We start from the raw sequence: 12807 nt of genomic DNA, 5'->3' as shown, positions 1-12807 counted from the left end.
AGACACAATTATCCTCAGTTAAGATGCACTTAATGAAATATTTTACTCTTTCCTTTAGTTATGGGTGGTGTCCGATTTTCATTGTTCATACCGTCTGATTTGAAGTTATTAAGTCATGAATCAGTAAAAAAAAAATAAAAAAGTGTTGATATGGTGGTCTGAAAGTACTCTCCTTTTTAATGTGATCGCTGTCTTTATTCTCTGATCATGACCTTACAGGTATTTCCATTGGATTACATCCTGATTACAGTCATCACAATGTATTTTGTGCTTACATCCATGGCGGGTATTCGCAACATGGGCATCTGGTTCTTTTGGATAAGGGTAAATGCGGACAATAGCTCTTCATATAATTTATTTTTTATATTGATGCTCACATGCATTTTCAAATGTATCTTTTCTTTCCTCTCCAGCTGTACAAAATCCGACCTAAAAGAACCCGTCCCCAGGCTCTCCTCTTCCTCTGCATGATTTTGCTTTTGATTGTTCTCCATACCAGCTACATGATCTACAGTCTTGCCCCTCAATACGTCATGTATGGCAGCCAAAAATATCTCATAGAGGTGAGCGAGGCTGTTTGCTTACCTTCATCCCACTTATTTCTTTTTTGGTCTCCCTGATGAGCCTCTGCTGATGGTTCCAGATAGGCCGATGTGTGGTCTCCACAGAGTCCGTTTGTAGTTCTTGTTGGATTGTTAACTGGAACGTTCTTGTAAACTCATGTTTAGTATTCAAAATATTCAGGCATTAAAACACTGAAGTCTAATAAAATGAATTGTTATCTGAAGCAACTTATGTTCACTTTACACCCGGGTATATTTCTAATGATCCTGAACATATTTGCCTGTGAAATTTCTCCCAGTGCTTTCTGTTACTTGATTTAAAAAAAAAAAAAAAAATCTGGATTGAATCATCTTCCTTCCGATTTGTTTTTTCATATTATAAATACAGTAGTAAGAATTTTTCCAAACAGATTTGTGAATTTTGTCTTGGTGTGTTTCTTCTTTTTCTTTCTCAAGAGTCCTTCAACAGGCCTTACGTCAGGCAACACTTCATTCAGCACTACCAGGATCTGTGATGCCAACGCGCCTGAGGGTGAGTGTGTCGTCTATGCTTGCAAGGTAGCAACGGACTAATATTGAGATGCTGCAGCATCCCGCTATACATTATCAAAGATTCATTTCTCACAAGTTGAGTGTAAGAGAGCAAGGCCAGTGTATAACAGAGCCATTTCATGTTGAACACTGTTCAGCAATCTTTATCGCCATCCATTATTTATTAAGGAGAATAATCACAAGGACAACCATTCACTAATGCGATATGTAACCTCTTGCTGTCACAATGCCAGCACCTATTACAAGCACATCAGTCACAAAAACATGAAATTGTACAGTACATCTTAGCAAGGAGCTTTATAACTATGAATTATTTATCCCGCTAATGCCCCAGTCACACAAAGTGGTTATGATACAATTGTTATTTCAGTTAAGGTTTCGGAATACACTATATGGCCCAAAGCACTCACTCATCTGCTGTGACTCGCATATTAACTTCAGTGACAGATCATTTTTAATCTATCTGGTTTCAAATCGACACCAAACCCTCATTTCAATCCCAAAGACATCTTTTTTTGTCGAGATTTAGGGTAAAGGAGTGTCTGAAAATATCTGGCGCTGACTGAGTTAATACCTTTTTGAACCTTGTTTTGTGCACTGATGTACACTCATGTTGGAATAGGATGGGGTCTAGAATTGTACCTAGTGGAACACCTTTCGGGTGAAAAGAAGCTTTTTGAGCCACAAAGTGTGGACCAATGTTATATTAATCCCTGGATTAAGAATTAGATGTCACTTAAATTCATATGTGAGTCAACGCAGGTGAGTGAAAACTTATAGTGTATCTACCAAGTACAAGTATGCTTGATAATAGGCTGGGTCCTTTCCCTTATTTTACTAAATTGTCCTGATTCCCATCCTGTTAAAAAATAAGACAGGTCATGAATAAATGTGTAATTTCATATGTTTGACATCTCACTCTCATAAACACAGATATTTTAAGCATGATTTTGTACTGAATATGTATTTAACTCTTACCTAGGGATTCCATTATCATATACAGTATATTGTTGCAGACTTCTCTTGTATCGGAGGGCTATAAAAAAAAGTACTATTCATTAACATGAATAAAAGTTTAATTGATCTTCACCTCAAAAGATGTTGCATCTTATTGTTTTTCCAAGAGGAAAATAAAAACTGCAGTCATCATCTGTAGAGTGACTCCCATCAATGAAAGGGAGATTATGATTTGTTCACACTAATCTGGCGTGTATTTACACCAATTTCGCTCCCTCTTGTAAAGTAAAGCAGTCACGTTCCACATTGAAGCAAATAATCCTTGCCCAAATAAATGATCTGATCTCCTCTGAATCAACAACAATGCTCATGTCGATGTCGGCTCCAAGTCCTCAACAGTGCTTGTTATTTTAGCAAGTTCATGACTATAGGACAGTGTCAGATGCATTCTAGATAGTGCACTTCATATCTACAAGTTCCTCCAGAGTGAAAATTAAATGTGTCAATTAAAGAGAGAGATTGTACAAAGTCTCTCAAATGAATTCAAGTCACAGTCACCTGTTCACAACCTCATTGCTTCTTATTCTTATTGAAGTCACGACTTCTTATAGCTGCGGTATAACCTTCCCAGTTCATGTATCTTGATACAATCACAACAGATCACATGATGAACCACAGAGCGGTTCACTCACCCATTCATCCAATCCATCCATTCATCCATCCATTTTTGTTTATCTTTAAAGGTATGTTGCATGAAAAAGTATGTTGCATCGAAACTTCAACAACACCTTGAACAGACTATTTTGGGCCCGAGCTCATCTGAGATGAACTGACGCTATTTGAAATGTGGTGTGAAAAATCCACATCTCAAATAGTAATTGGGAATCATGGAATTCAAACCCTCTACACCAAAAAAGAAAAAGACCGTCCAGATTGTTATCAGTCCAAAGTTCAAAAGCCAGCATCTTTGATGGAATAGGTTTTTGTTCGTGGGCATGTCATGGGTGACTCGCACATATGTAAAGGTACCATTATTGCTGTAATGTACTTACATACAGGTTTCGGAGAGTTTATACCACCACCCAAGCGTATGCAGGCATGCCCCTATTTATTTCAGCAAGACATTAGAGTAAATCATTGCAAGTACTAGACAGGTTTGCCAGCAGTCCAGACCTGTGTCCTGTTGAAAGTGTGTGGCGCATAATGAAGCGGAAAAAAACGACACAGGATGCCCCGGACCGTTGAGCTAAAGTTGGACATAAGCAGGAATGGGAAAGAATTATACTTATAACACTTGAACAATTTGTGTTCTCTGTTCCTAAAAGCATATTTAATGTTTTTAAACAGAAAGGTGATGCAACACAGTGGTAAACATGCCGCTGTCCCAGCATTATTGGCAAGTGTTGACGGCATCAAATTTTAAATGAGTGAATATGCTCTCCTAAAACAAGGGCTTCACTGTGTACTCGATTCTTATCATTATATTATTATTGTTGTTGATCCTGTCTTATGTAACTCTGAAAATCGCTTCCAAGAAATGATCTGGACTCACCGTTATTTGTTGTCCTCACCTTTAACGCTGCCATCTTCACATCAGCGAGCCCCGTTAGTGAGCACATGGCTCTCGTCGGTGAACCAAACAGTGATCTCAGTGACATTCTGCATTCTTTCACTCGAGACCTAATTTTTTTCATAATATCCAAAGGGTTCATTACTTCTTATTCCTTGAGGTGACCACATATTGTTAAAATTGTTCGAGGTGCACCTATGCCCTTTTATCTCTACTGTTTTGGCTTGTTTTACCCGCAATGTGAAATTATTATTATTATTATTATTTATTTATTTTTTTTTTTAGGGGGGGCTGCCCTCTTCTTCCTTGTCTGTTTCCTAGCAACTTGAAATTTGCTAGCACATTGTTAGAACATCTTTGTGTGAAAGCTGCTTGTAATTTCATGTCGTCTTGAAAGTGTCAGGCAATTTTCAAAATGGAGAAGGAGAGGCTCTTACAACGCCATCAAAAAATAATTTTCCTTTGTGCCAGACAATGGATTATGTCTGTCAAATGCTTTGGGCACAGTTGTTTATCTTAAAATCTACAGACTTGGAATATTAATTTTCTTGTAAATTTGGTTGCCTGTAAAAATTACATGTATGTGTAATCCATGTTTAGAACACGTAATAATTGTTTAATTATCATACGGGTTACTTAATGCTGTTAGAATTAAATACATTTAGCTTGAATGTGTGGTATAGCTTTGTGTGAAATGTCCGATACATTTTTTTAAAAAAATCAGTGCGCGTGTATGTGGCTTTTATTTATTTATTTCACTGTCCAATTAGGTACTTGGATTGATTTATTACTTTCATCAACCACTGAAGACTATGTAGATATTAGCATAATCATTCAGTTAGTGTCAGTTATGAAGTATTATGTAAACAAATTTTATGAAGCCGATGGTCCAATTTCAAGTCCCTTTAGATCACCTTTATTAATTTGGATTAGAAAATGTCACTTCTCATTTTATGGGGTAATTGCAAGTCTGTCACAGAAATGAACCTCTGTGTAAAGAATCCTTCAGAGAGAAAAGCATATATATTTTTTAATTACTTTAAGCACTGTTTGAATTCAATTGAGAATTTTGGTGAACATCAATAGTACTGACAATATTTCCATCCATCCATCCATCCATCCATTTTCCGATCTGCTTTATCCTCACAAGGGTCTCGAGGGGTTCTGAAGCCTATCCTAACCGTCTTCGGGCAGTAGGTGGGGGACACCCTGAACTGGTTGCCAGCCAATCGCAGGGCACACACAGATGAACAACCATCCACGCTCACACTCACACCGAGGGACAAGTTAGAGTGCTGAATCAGCCTGCCATGCATGTTTTTGGAATGTGGGAGGAAACCGGAGTACCTGGAGAAAACCCACGCAGGCCCAGGGAGAACATGCAAACTCCACACAGGAAGGCCGGAGCCGGGATAAAAATCACGACCTCTGCACTGTGAGGTCGACATGCTGACAAGATTTACATTTTAAAATAGTGCTGTCTTAAACACACTCAAAGTTTGGAGGTATACATGATGGAATAAGAGTTCAAGTAGCTCTGGACGGTGTCTTGAATTTTTACAATACTGTATACAATAATACCTCATTTTTCGTGATTAATTGGTACCAACCCTGTGCCATCCTATTCCCACAGGAAAAAAAATCCAGTGGTGTCCCGTCCCAGACCATCGTAAAAAAAATTAAAATAATTATTTGGGTGGATCACTGTAATCGCAGCTTCCAGTTCACGTCCTGAAGTGGTTTGTTGTGTGAAGTACTTGAAAAGTGAAACACAGTAATGTTCTCGTGTTTGACTAAAGGACTTAAAAAAACAAAATGTTCTAAGTGTGCGTAGATTAAGGAAAGTGGTTGAGCCAGTGGCACAAGATTGTGTAACGACCACTTACAACGTGTCATGAACTGGTCACAAAGGTGCACTCCAGCGCACACTGCTACTTCTGGGCTTTCAACTGGCTCATTACAGTATCCATTTGTTTTGCCATAGCAACACATTAACCTAGTTGAGAAGGTGCAACACTAACTGGCGTTTTCTCGAGATTGCTATTTGCTAAGTTGAATATTAATTAATATTAATGAATACATCATTAGGCAACTCTATTTTAACAAAGGGCTCGGGCAGTTCTCTTAATTTTTTTTTTTTTTTTTAATTATTTTTCATCATGACTGTTATTATCACTGTATTTTTCAGAAAAGTAAAACCTCTGATTATTTTCTTGGAAAAACTACAAAGTTGACCCACTTATTCTGAAACTGTTATTTTTTTCAACCTTTAAATTTCATTTGATTTGCAGCTGTATATTTTTTCAAATAGCAAAGGATCATCTGCTCTTGTCCACTTCCATCGCACACATCGCCTTGTCCCAAAATGTAAGATCGTAAGGTATTTAGATCACCATTCAGCCCAAGATAATATAGGGATAGGACTTTTGAGCAACGCTGGCACGTTCCAAACTGAAGTAAGACTTTGTACAAAAAGTAGGATATGTACAGGTATGTGTGGGAGTGATTGAGTGGGTGTCGGTTCAAGCGCACATTTTAAGTGCTCGTATTTGAATGGTCTGATGGAAGTTGTACATAATGCATGGTGCTACTTGGGGCAGAGCTTCGCCAAGATGTGGTAAGTCAAGGTGAAATTACCTGTACTCACAAGCTGCCCCGCACTCATCTCAGAGTGCGCTAATGATTCCAAGGTGAGGCGGGTCAGCGGTGTACATCATAATATATTTCGGCACGCCGCCGTTGTGAACCATCTGTATGTTCCACTCGGAGCAGTGCGAGTTCAGGTGAGCAGCTGGATAGCTGCAGATGGCCCAAGTTCTGGCGGAAAATTGTGAGGTCATCGAGATGAATATAGACAAGCTTCCCCAAGGGGGTGATGATGATGATGATGTTAAAGCTGATTGTTGTTCTTCCCTTCACAACTCCAAAGGTTCTGCTCTCTATTTTCTGTGTATGTATATCAAGACATCAGATTCTTCTGTTTTGATATGCAAGGGGTCCTCGGTTTTCGACAATCCGGGCAGTTCACGTTCTGAGGTTAACAAGTTCACGTAATGAAAGAATATTTGGTCACACGTAGGCATCCTCACTTTCTGCCAAACTTACTTCTGTTTGATTGTTTCACCATGATGACCCTTAAAGTGTTTTTTTTTCATAATGACTTGACCGTGATAGCGACAGAGACACTAACTCTTTTTGGAACTCTAGACTAGTCAACATTTTGTGAGAAAATAAAAACAGGTCGATTATTTGTGAAAGTGCCAGACCCTCATGGGGACTGACAAATAATAGAGATGTGTGAAAGAATATGAATAACCAAATTTGGGTAGGTCTGACATTAAACCTTTTTGAGTGGTGTCCCCACATGAGTTTAAGTTGTAGTGGCCTTGTTAGATTTGGGACTGGTCCTACATACGTTTCAAATATTACATATTTTGTGTTTTTATACTGGATTGTTTTATCCTTTAAGAAAATATTACTTTTCTGTAGTTAGGGTTGTTTTTGCATTGTAATGTTTGTTTGTTTGTTTGTTTGTTTGTTTTTTTGGGGGGGGCTTATAAATTCCTATCCTATAATAAAGTAGCAGGTTCAAGTAGTGTGAGGAGACATGTACAAATGTCACGGAGAAGAGTTCCAGATGGCTCTCAAGCACAGCCAAGACCCTTTCATCTCCTCACCACAAATAATGCTACTCAAATATACTGCATGCTCAGAATGTTATATTTTTCTCATGAGCAAGTCCATTCGCTCATGCCCTTAAGCAGAGTGCCTTTCTCTTCCATGCATTGGAGATGCATGTGACACATCACATCACAATTTGTTGTTCACATGGCTGCCAGGGACCATTGGTACACAGAAAGGGAGAGGGACTCATATGGAGAATATTTTCCCTTGTAGTTGGATCAATGCTAGTATAAAAAAAAGGCCACGTGGAGCGAAAAGTGCAGCCCATTTATGATAAGTATACGAAACACAGTCAATATCAACCAAGGCGGCTGTTATTGTCTCTGTGGAAACACGTTGTCGTCTGTTTAAATTAAACGACACTCTTAGAGGTGAGGATTGCGAAAGGCTTCTTATAGAGCAGACATCAATCCCAGGAACATTGGCTCCTGAAAATCACTCTTTTGGAAGAAAATAGCATTCATCAAGGGTTCTTGTTAAGACTAATGCAAGATCCAGTGATAACCATTTTAAGAAAGAGTTCTTCGAGGGCTGTTGAAAACCGTAGTTAGTAGATCATCCCCCTCAAATTTTTAAAATCATTGGACCTGGAATCCTTTGTACTGGCTCTGCTGCATTCTGAAAAGTCCTTTCCATTTTAATTTCATGATGTACAACATTTAATGCGGGTGTGGAGAGAGAGAGTGAGAGAGAAGAGAGCACTTAGTAACTAACGTAACAATAGTCTAAACGCAGTCGTACTGCGCGAGAATGAAAGGTAACATTTCCAACTCACAACCTACCTGTGAAACCATGCTTTGAGTAACAGTGCATCAACAGTGCATTTCAAAGTCACATTCACACTGACAGTGACACGATTTTGCTCTTTTCTAAGACCTACTTGTCTTTTTTAGTGACACTAACAGAACAGGCCGAGGCACTCCTCCTGAGTAGTGATGCTGTGTCGCTACCAGTGTTTTGTGTTTTTTTTTTTTTAAATGTATGTGAACATGTTTAAGCACTTGTACAATGGAAAAACATGATGAGGGGTCACCGTTTGCACTTTTCACCGGTGGACATTTCCACGAATGAAAGAATAACTTGATCCAAAGCATTGCCAATGTTTTCCAAGGAGTTCAGCACCCCCGTGGTTATTATTTTGGCTGTTAAAAAAAAAAAAAGAAAGAAAAATGTGTGCGTGAAATAAGTAGTCTGTGTTTTATTTGTTTTTCAGACCAGTGCATTGTGACCAGGTCGTATCTTTTCCTCCACAAGTTTTGGTTCTTCAGTACCATCTACTACTTTGGAAACTGGGCCTTTATTGGGGTACGTTTTTCTTCTCACGATGGAGTACAACAACGGCTGTCAATTGTCATTGTTCTTTTCTTCTCATCTATTGCACTGTATGTACACACTAAATACATAGTCGACAATTATTTTCGTATACATTTGGTGATCAATGGACAAGGAGTCGTAAAGATCGTAAAAGTGATCCATCACTCACAATCACACAAGATGATTATAATCCCGTGCATCCTATTAAACTGTGATATACATTTTGGCTGATCCCATATATATTCTACATACTGACATTCTAAGTAGATTGTGTGTTCATGGACTGAAATTCTCTACTTTTCTTTATTTCCTTATATCCTTCCAGAGTTTACATCAAGGCTTTTTGACTAAGATCCTAAATAGGTGGCCTGAATGACATGTTTACGCTAACAGGTAGCACGCACACGGCAGGCATTTTTTGCGCATGATTTACAAAGATTGCGCTCTTAGTAAATTCTGAGATCGGGTAACGTGAGACTTTTCCAACATCAAATGTCTACCTTGACCAACGTTTAGGAAAGGCCGATTTCAGAAGGATGCATTGAAATGATTCTTGTAATATGATCGACTTTTATACTGCGTTATACATTATCCTTTTTTGGAAGATAATTCTGGATTTGGGAAATTTCCTGAACAGCCGGCAGGTCTTGAAGTAAACAATCCTGTGTGGCCACGAGCACGTTACGATAACAAGCAACATATTGATTATTAAACAGCAGACCGCTCAGAATCATAGGGTTTTCAATTCATTGAATGAGGTGTAGATGACACTTTTTTTTTTTCCATCCCAAATACACCCGTGATACATTTAGAGACAAATACAACCCCATTGGCTCTCTGCGTGGATAATACACTATTTAACTTATTTGAATTAATGGGACACACCTCAAGCACACGTTAAATGTCGTGCATAGATCATTCCCATAGCTTTTTGTTTAGCTGAGCACTCCCCAGCCAGCATTTTTCTAATGTGTGCCTTAAATTCTCTCCCTTAGGCTTTCCTCATCGGCCTGGTGGTGTCATGCTGCCGAGGGAAGAAGTCTGTGATTGAAGGCGAGGTGGAGGCCGACGACTCGGATGTCAGCGATGATGAATATGTGCACTGAGGTGCAATACGCATGCACCCTCGGGGCAGCACCTCCAGCCATTAAGGGGGCTACAAAGTACAATTTGGCAAGGCATTCATTTGCTTCCATTTTATTTTGATCGCTTTGAAAGAGGTCAGCTCCCATACAACGTGACTGATGATGTTGGAATTAGAAGAACGTCCCGCAAAGCCACACACACACAGACAACCGTAGAAATTAAGGCAACGCTGACATACTAATTGTGCATTTTACCTTTCCTGAAATGCTTTCTCCACCAAACGTATTCAACTAAAGACCCACAATTTGATTCCTTCCTTGAAATAAAGGAATGATAAAGACATGAATTTCTCAAAACCAAATGAAAAAAGCCATTTGTCAAGAAATGCTTTGTCTGACATAATTCAGCTCTTGACCATTGGCCATCCCCCCCAAAAAGATGCCCATTTTGGGTCCCAGCCCTCAGTTTGGAAATCACTGCCCTCGACCCTGAAAATGGCTGCCCATCTGCTCTAAAATTCCTTCAACTTGTGTGCTCGTTACTGTATGAAATTCACTTTTTTTTTGTCTCTGTCATTGAAATGAAATGCTGTTTATTGCTGATATTGACCTTTCCTGCTCGTGTCACCAATTTCACTTAGAAGTCCTCAAATGGCAAGTGGTACTGAACGCATTCAATCCGACTTTTTTCCACGTAGCGCTTTATTTAATGTCCTTGTGAAAAGGATTCAATGATACTTTTGCTACCTGTATTATAAAGACATGGGGAAGAAGATGGCAATTTTTTTAAGTGCTTGTGACAGACGCGCAATTTTTTTTTTTGGGGGGGGGCTTTTTTAATTATCGTTGTATTGTTTTTCATTTTAAAGCAAGTGCATGTTGCTGATTTCAAGATCAATCCGCCAATAAATTGACACTAGGAATATGACTATTCTTTTTCAAATACGCACGAATTCTGGTCTGAAGCTCAGCTAAGATCATTTAAGGCATGTTTTCCTCCATGAATAGTCCAAGCTATTCATTGACGTGCTGGAATTGACTGCTGTGATATGTGGTACCAAGTAACATTATATGTCCACTATTTAGTGGTACATGGATTTGACAAAATAAATTACTTCAAATATGTCTGTTGTTGTTATTGGCAAGCCACCTACTTTAAAAAAAAAAAAAAAATGTCACGGCACACCATCAAACAAGAATGTGACAAAAGTACCGTATTTTTCGGATTATACATCGCTACGGATTATAAATCGCACCAGCCAAAAAATGCATAATTAAGAAGGAAAAAACATAAGTCGCACTGGAGTATAAGTCGCATTTTGGGGGGAAATTTATTTGATAAAATCCAACACCAAGAACATATTTAAAATAAAAATAAAATAGAAAACAACACGCTGAATAAGTGTACGATATGCTAACGTTACATGACGCATAAACAACGAACTGACAACGTGCCTGGTATGTTCAAGTAACATATTAAGAGTTATTCAGATAACTATAGCAGAAAGAACATGCTAACAAGTTCACCAAACCCAAATCCAATGGAATCTTCATCCTCTGTGTCACTTTAAAGAAACTCCACCAACTCCGGAGGTAGAAGATGCAGCGCTTCCTCTTCTACGTCGCTTACGTCAGACTCATCGTGGTTTTCTCAATACAGGTCTAAAGCGGCCTCTTGTGGTTTAATGTGAAAATAACATGTGAAAGTTATAATAATGTGTTAATAATTTCACCCATAAATCGCTCCAGAGTATAAGTCGCACCCCCAGCCAAACTATGAAAAAAACTGCGATTTATATTCCGGAAAATACAGTATTACTGGGAGGGAGCAAAAAAAATGATAGATGAAAAAAAATGTTAGATTTCTAATAAATAAATATATTTCAGCTCAGTTCCAAAGGCACCCCTGGTTAGAAATTACTGCTGTACTGATTCTTATGATTGACGGTATCGATCAAGCGGTGCAGTGAATGCTGTCTTTAGGTCTCATTAGGTATACCTGACATACTCTCAATTCCAAATCTCGTGTGGTAGCAAATTAAATGGTGTTTTTTGTTTTTTAAACCTCCTTATTTCACCCCTTACTGTGGATATGTATCAACTAAAAGTGACAGTTAAATACATCCATCCTTGGATTAGTGTTGGACACTCAGCCTTTGCCTGCGGTGGATTTGCAGGAAATTTGCTTGGCTTGTTCAATTAAGTGTATGTGGCATACGCACGTTGTCACCAAGTATTGTGTGAAGCCGCTTTTGAGCTTGCTTATTACGAGACTGCCGCCCCCACATCGCTTGCTAATAAACGAAATAAGCGCTGGGGGGGGGATAAATACATAAAATAAAGCAGAGATGTGACAGATCAGACTTATGAAATCTGTTCCTTCCTTCCTACGTCATCTTTTAGACAAATTCCTCCTGGGAAAGGATAAAACATTTTTTTAATTATGATTTTTTTTTTTTGTTTTTCATGAATAGTCACGAGCAAACTGCCAGGCGAGTGCGTCACGCTGTCGTCTCCCAGCAGTGAGAAACAACACTTGAGCAGCACGATGTAAGACCGGTTAGTACGTCTGCCTCACAGTTCTGAGATTCTGGGTTTGAAACCGGGACTTGTGTTTGGAATTTCTTCTAGTTGAGCCTTTGGAGTGCCTGTCTACCCTTTCAGCGTGAAAATAAACACCCAAGAATATTTCTTGCTGTCTATTCCTGAAAATGTGGCTGTGAGCAAGACCCTTTGCCCATCATAATTTACTACATAACCACCCAAACACACGTTTCTCCTCCAGTGACTTGGCAGCAAGGTTGGGTGAAGATCTGCTATTTTCAAGCCATTTTTGGACGACACTATCATGTCAAAAGCCGAAAAGGTCAACAAGGCTGGATAGTGTTTTCCAGTTACATAACAGATTAGCATTAGTAAAGAGCGTTAGCTTCTCATGAGCAGCAGCAAAAACCTGTGAGTAATTAACGTCCCACCTAAAAAATTTAGTTGTCTATGTATGCCACGAGATGCTGTCAAGGTTACACTTTTCTGTTAGGCTCTGCAGGGCGTGAATCCCAATATTTAATAAATCCGATCTTTT

The 12807-nt window shown here is 38.9% G+C and overlaps 1 protein-coding gene across 1 annotated transcript in view; it reads left to right on the top strand.

The window, feature by feature from the left end:
• Window positions 1-10850, top strand: part of lmbrd1 (LMBR1 domain containing 1) — a 38343-nt gene extending 27493 nt beyond the window's left edge. Inside the window, exons 12-16 of the mRNA XM_019870639.1 lie at window positions 220-324; window positions 414-563; window positions 1020-1095; window positions 8540-8631; window positions 9636-10850. Coding sequence (XP_019726198.1) covers window positions 220-324; window positions 414-563; window positions 1020-1095; window positions 8540-8631; window positions 9636-9746 — 534 coding nt within the window. The 3' untranslated portion in view covers window positions 9747-10850. The remainder of the gene's footprint in view (window positions 1-219; window positions 325-413; window positions 564-1019; window positions 1096-8539; window positions 8632-9635) is intronic.
• The last annotated feature ends 1957 nt before the right edge of the window (window positions 10851-12807 follow it).

Source organism: Hippocampus comes, unplaced genomic scaffold (genome assembly GCF_001891065.2).
Source record: "Hippocampus comes isolate QL1 unplaced genomic scaffold, H_comes_QL1_v1.1 scaffold76, whole genome shotgun sequence".
Taxonomy (NCBI): Eukaryota; Metazoa; Chordata; class Actinopteri; order Syngnathiformes; family Syngnathidae; genus Hippocampus; species Hippocampus comes.
This window is presented reverse-complemented; position numbering and strand designations above follow the sequence as displayed.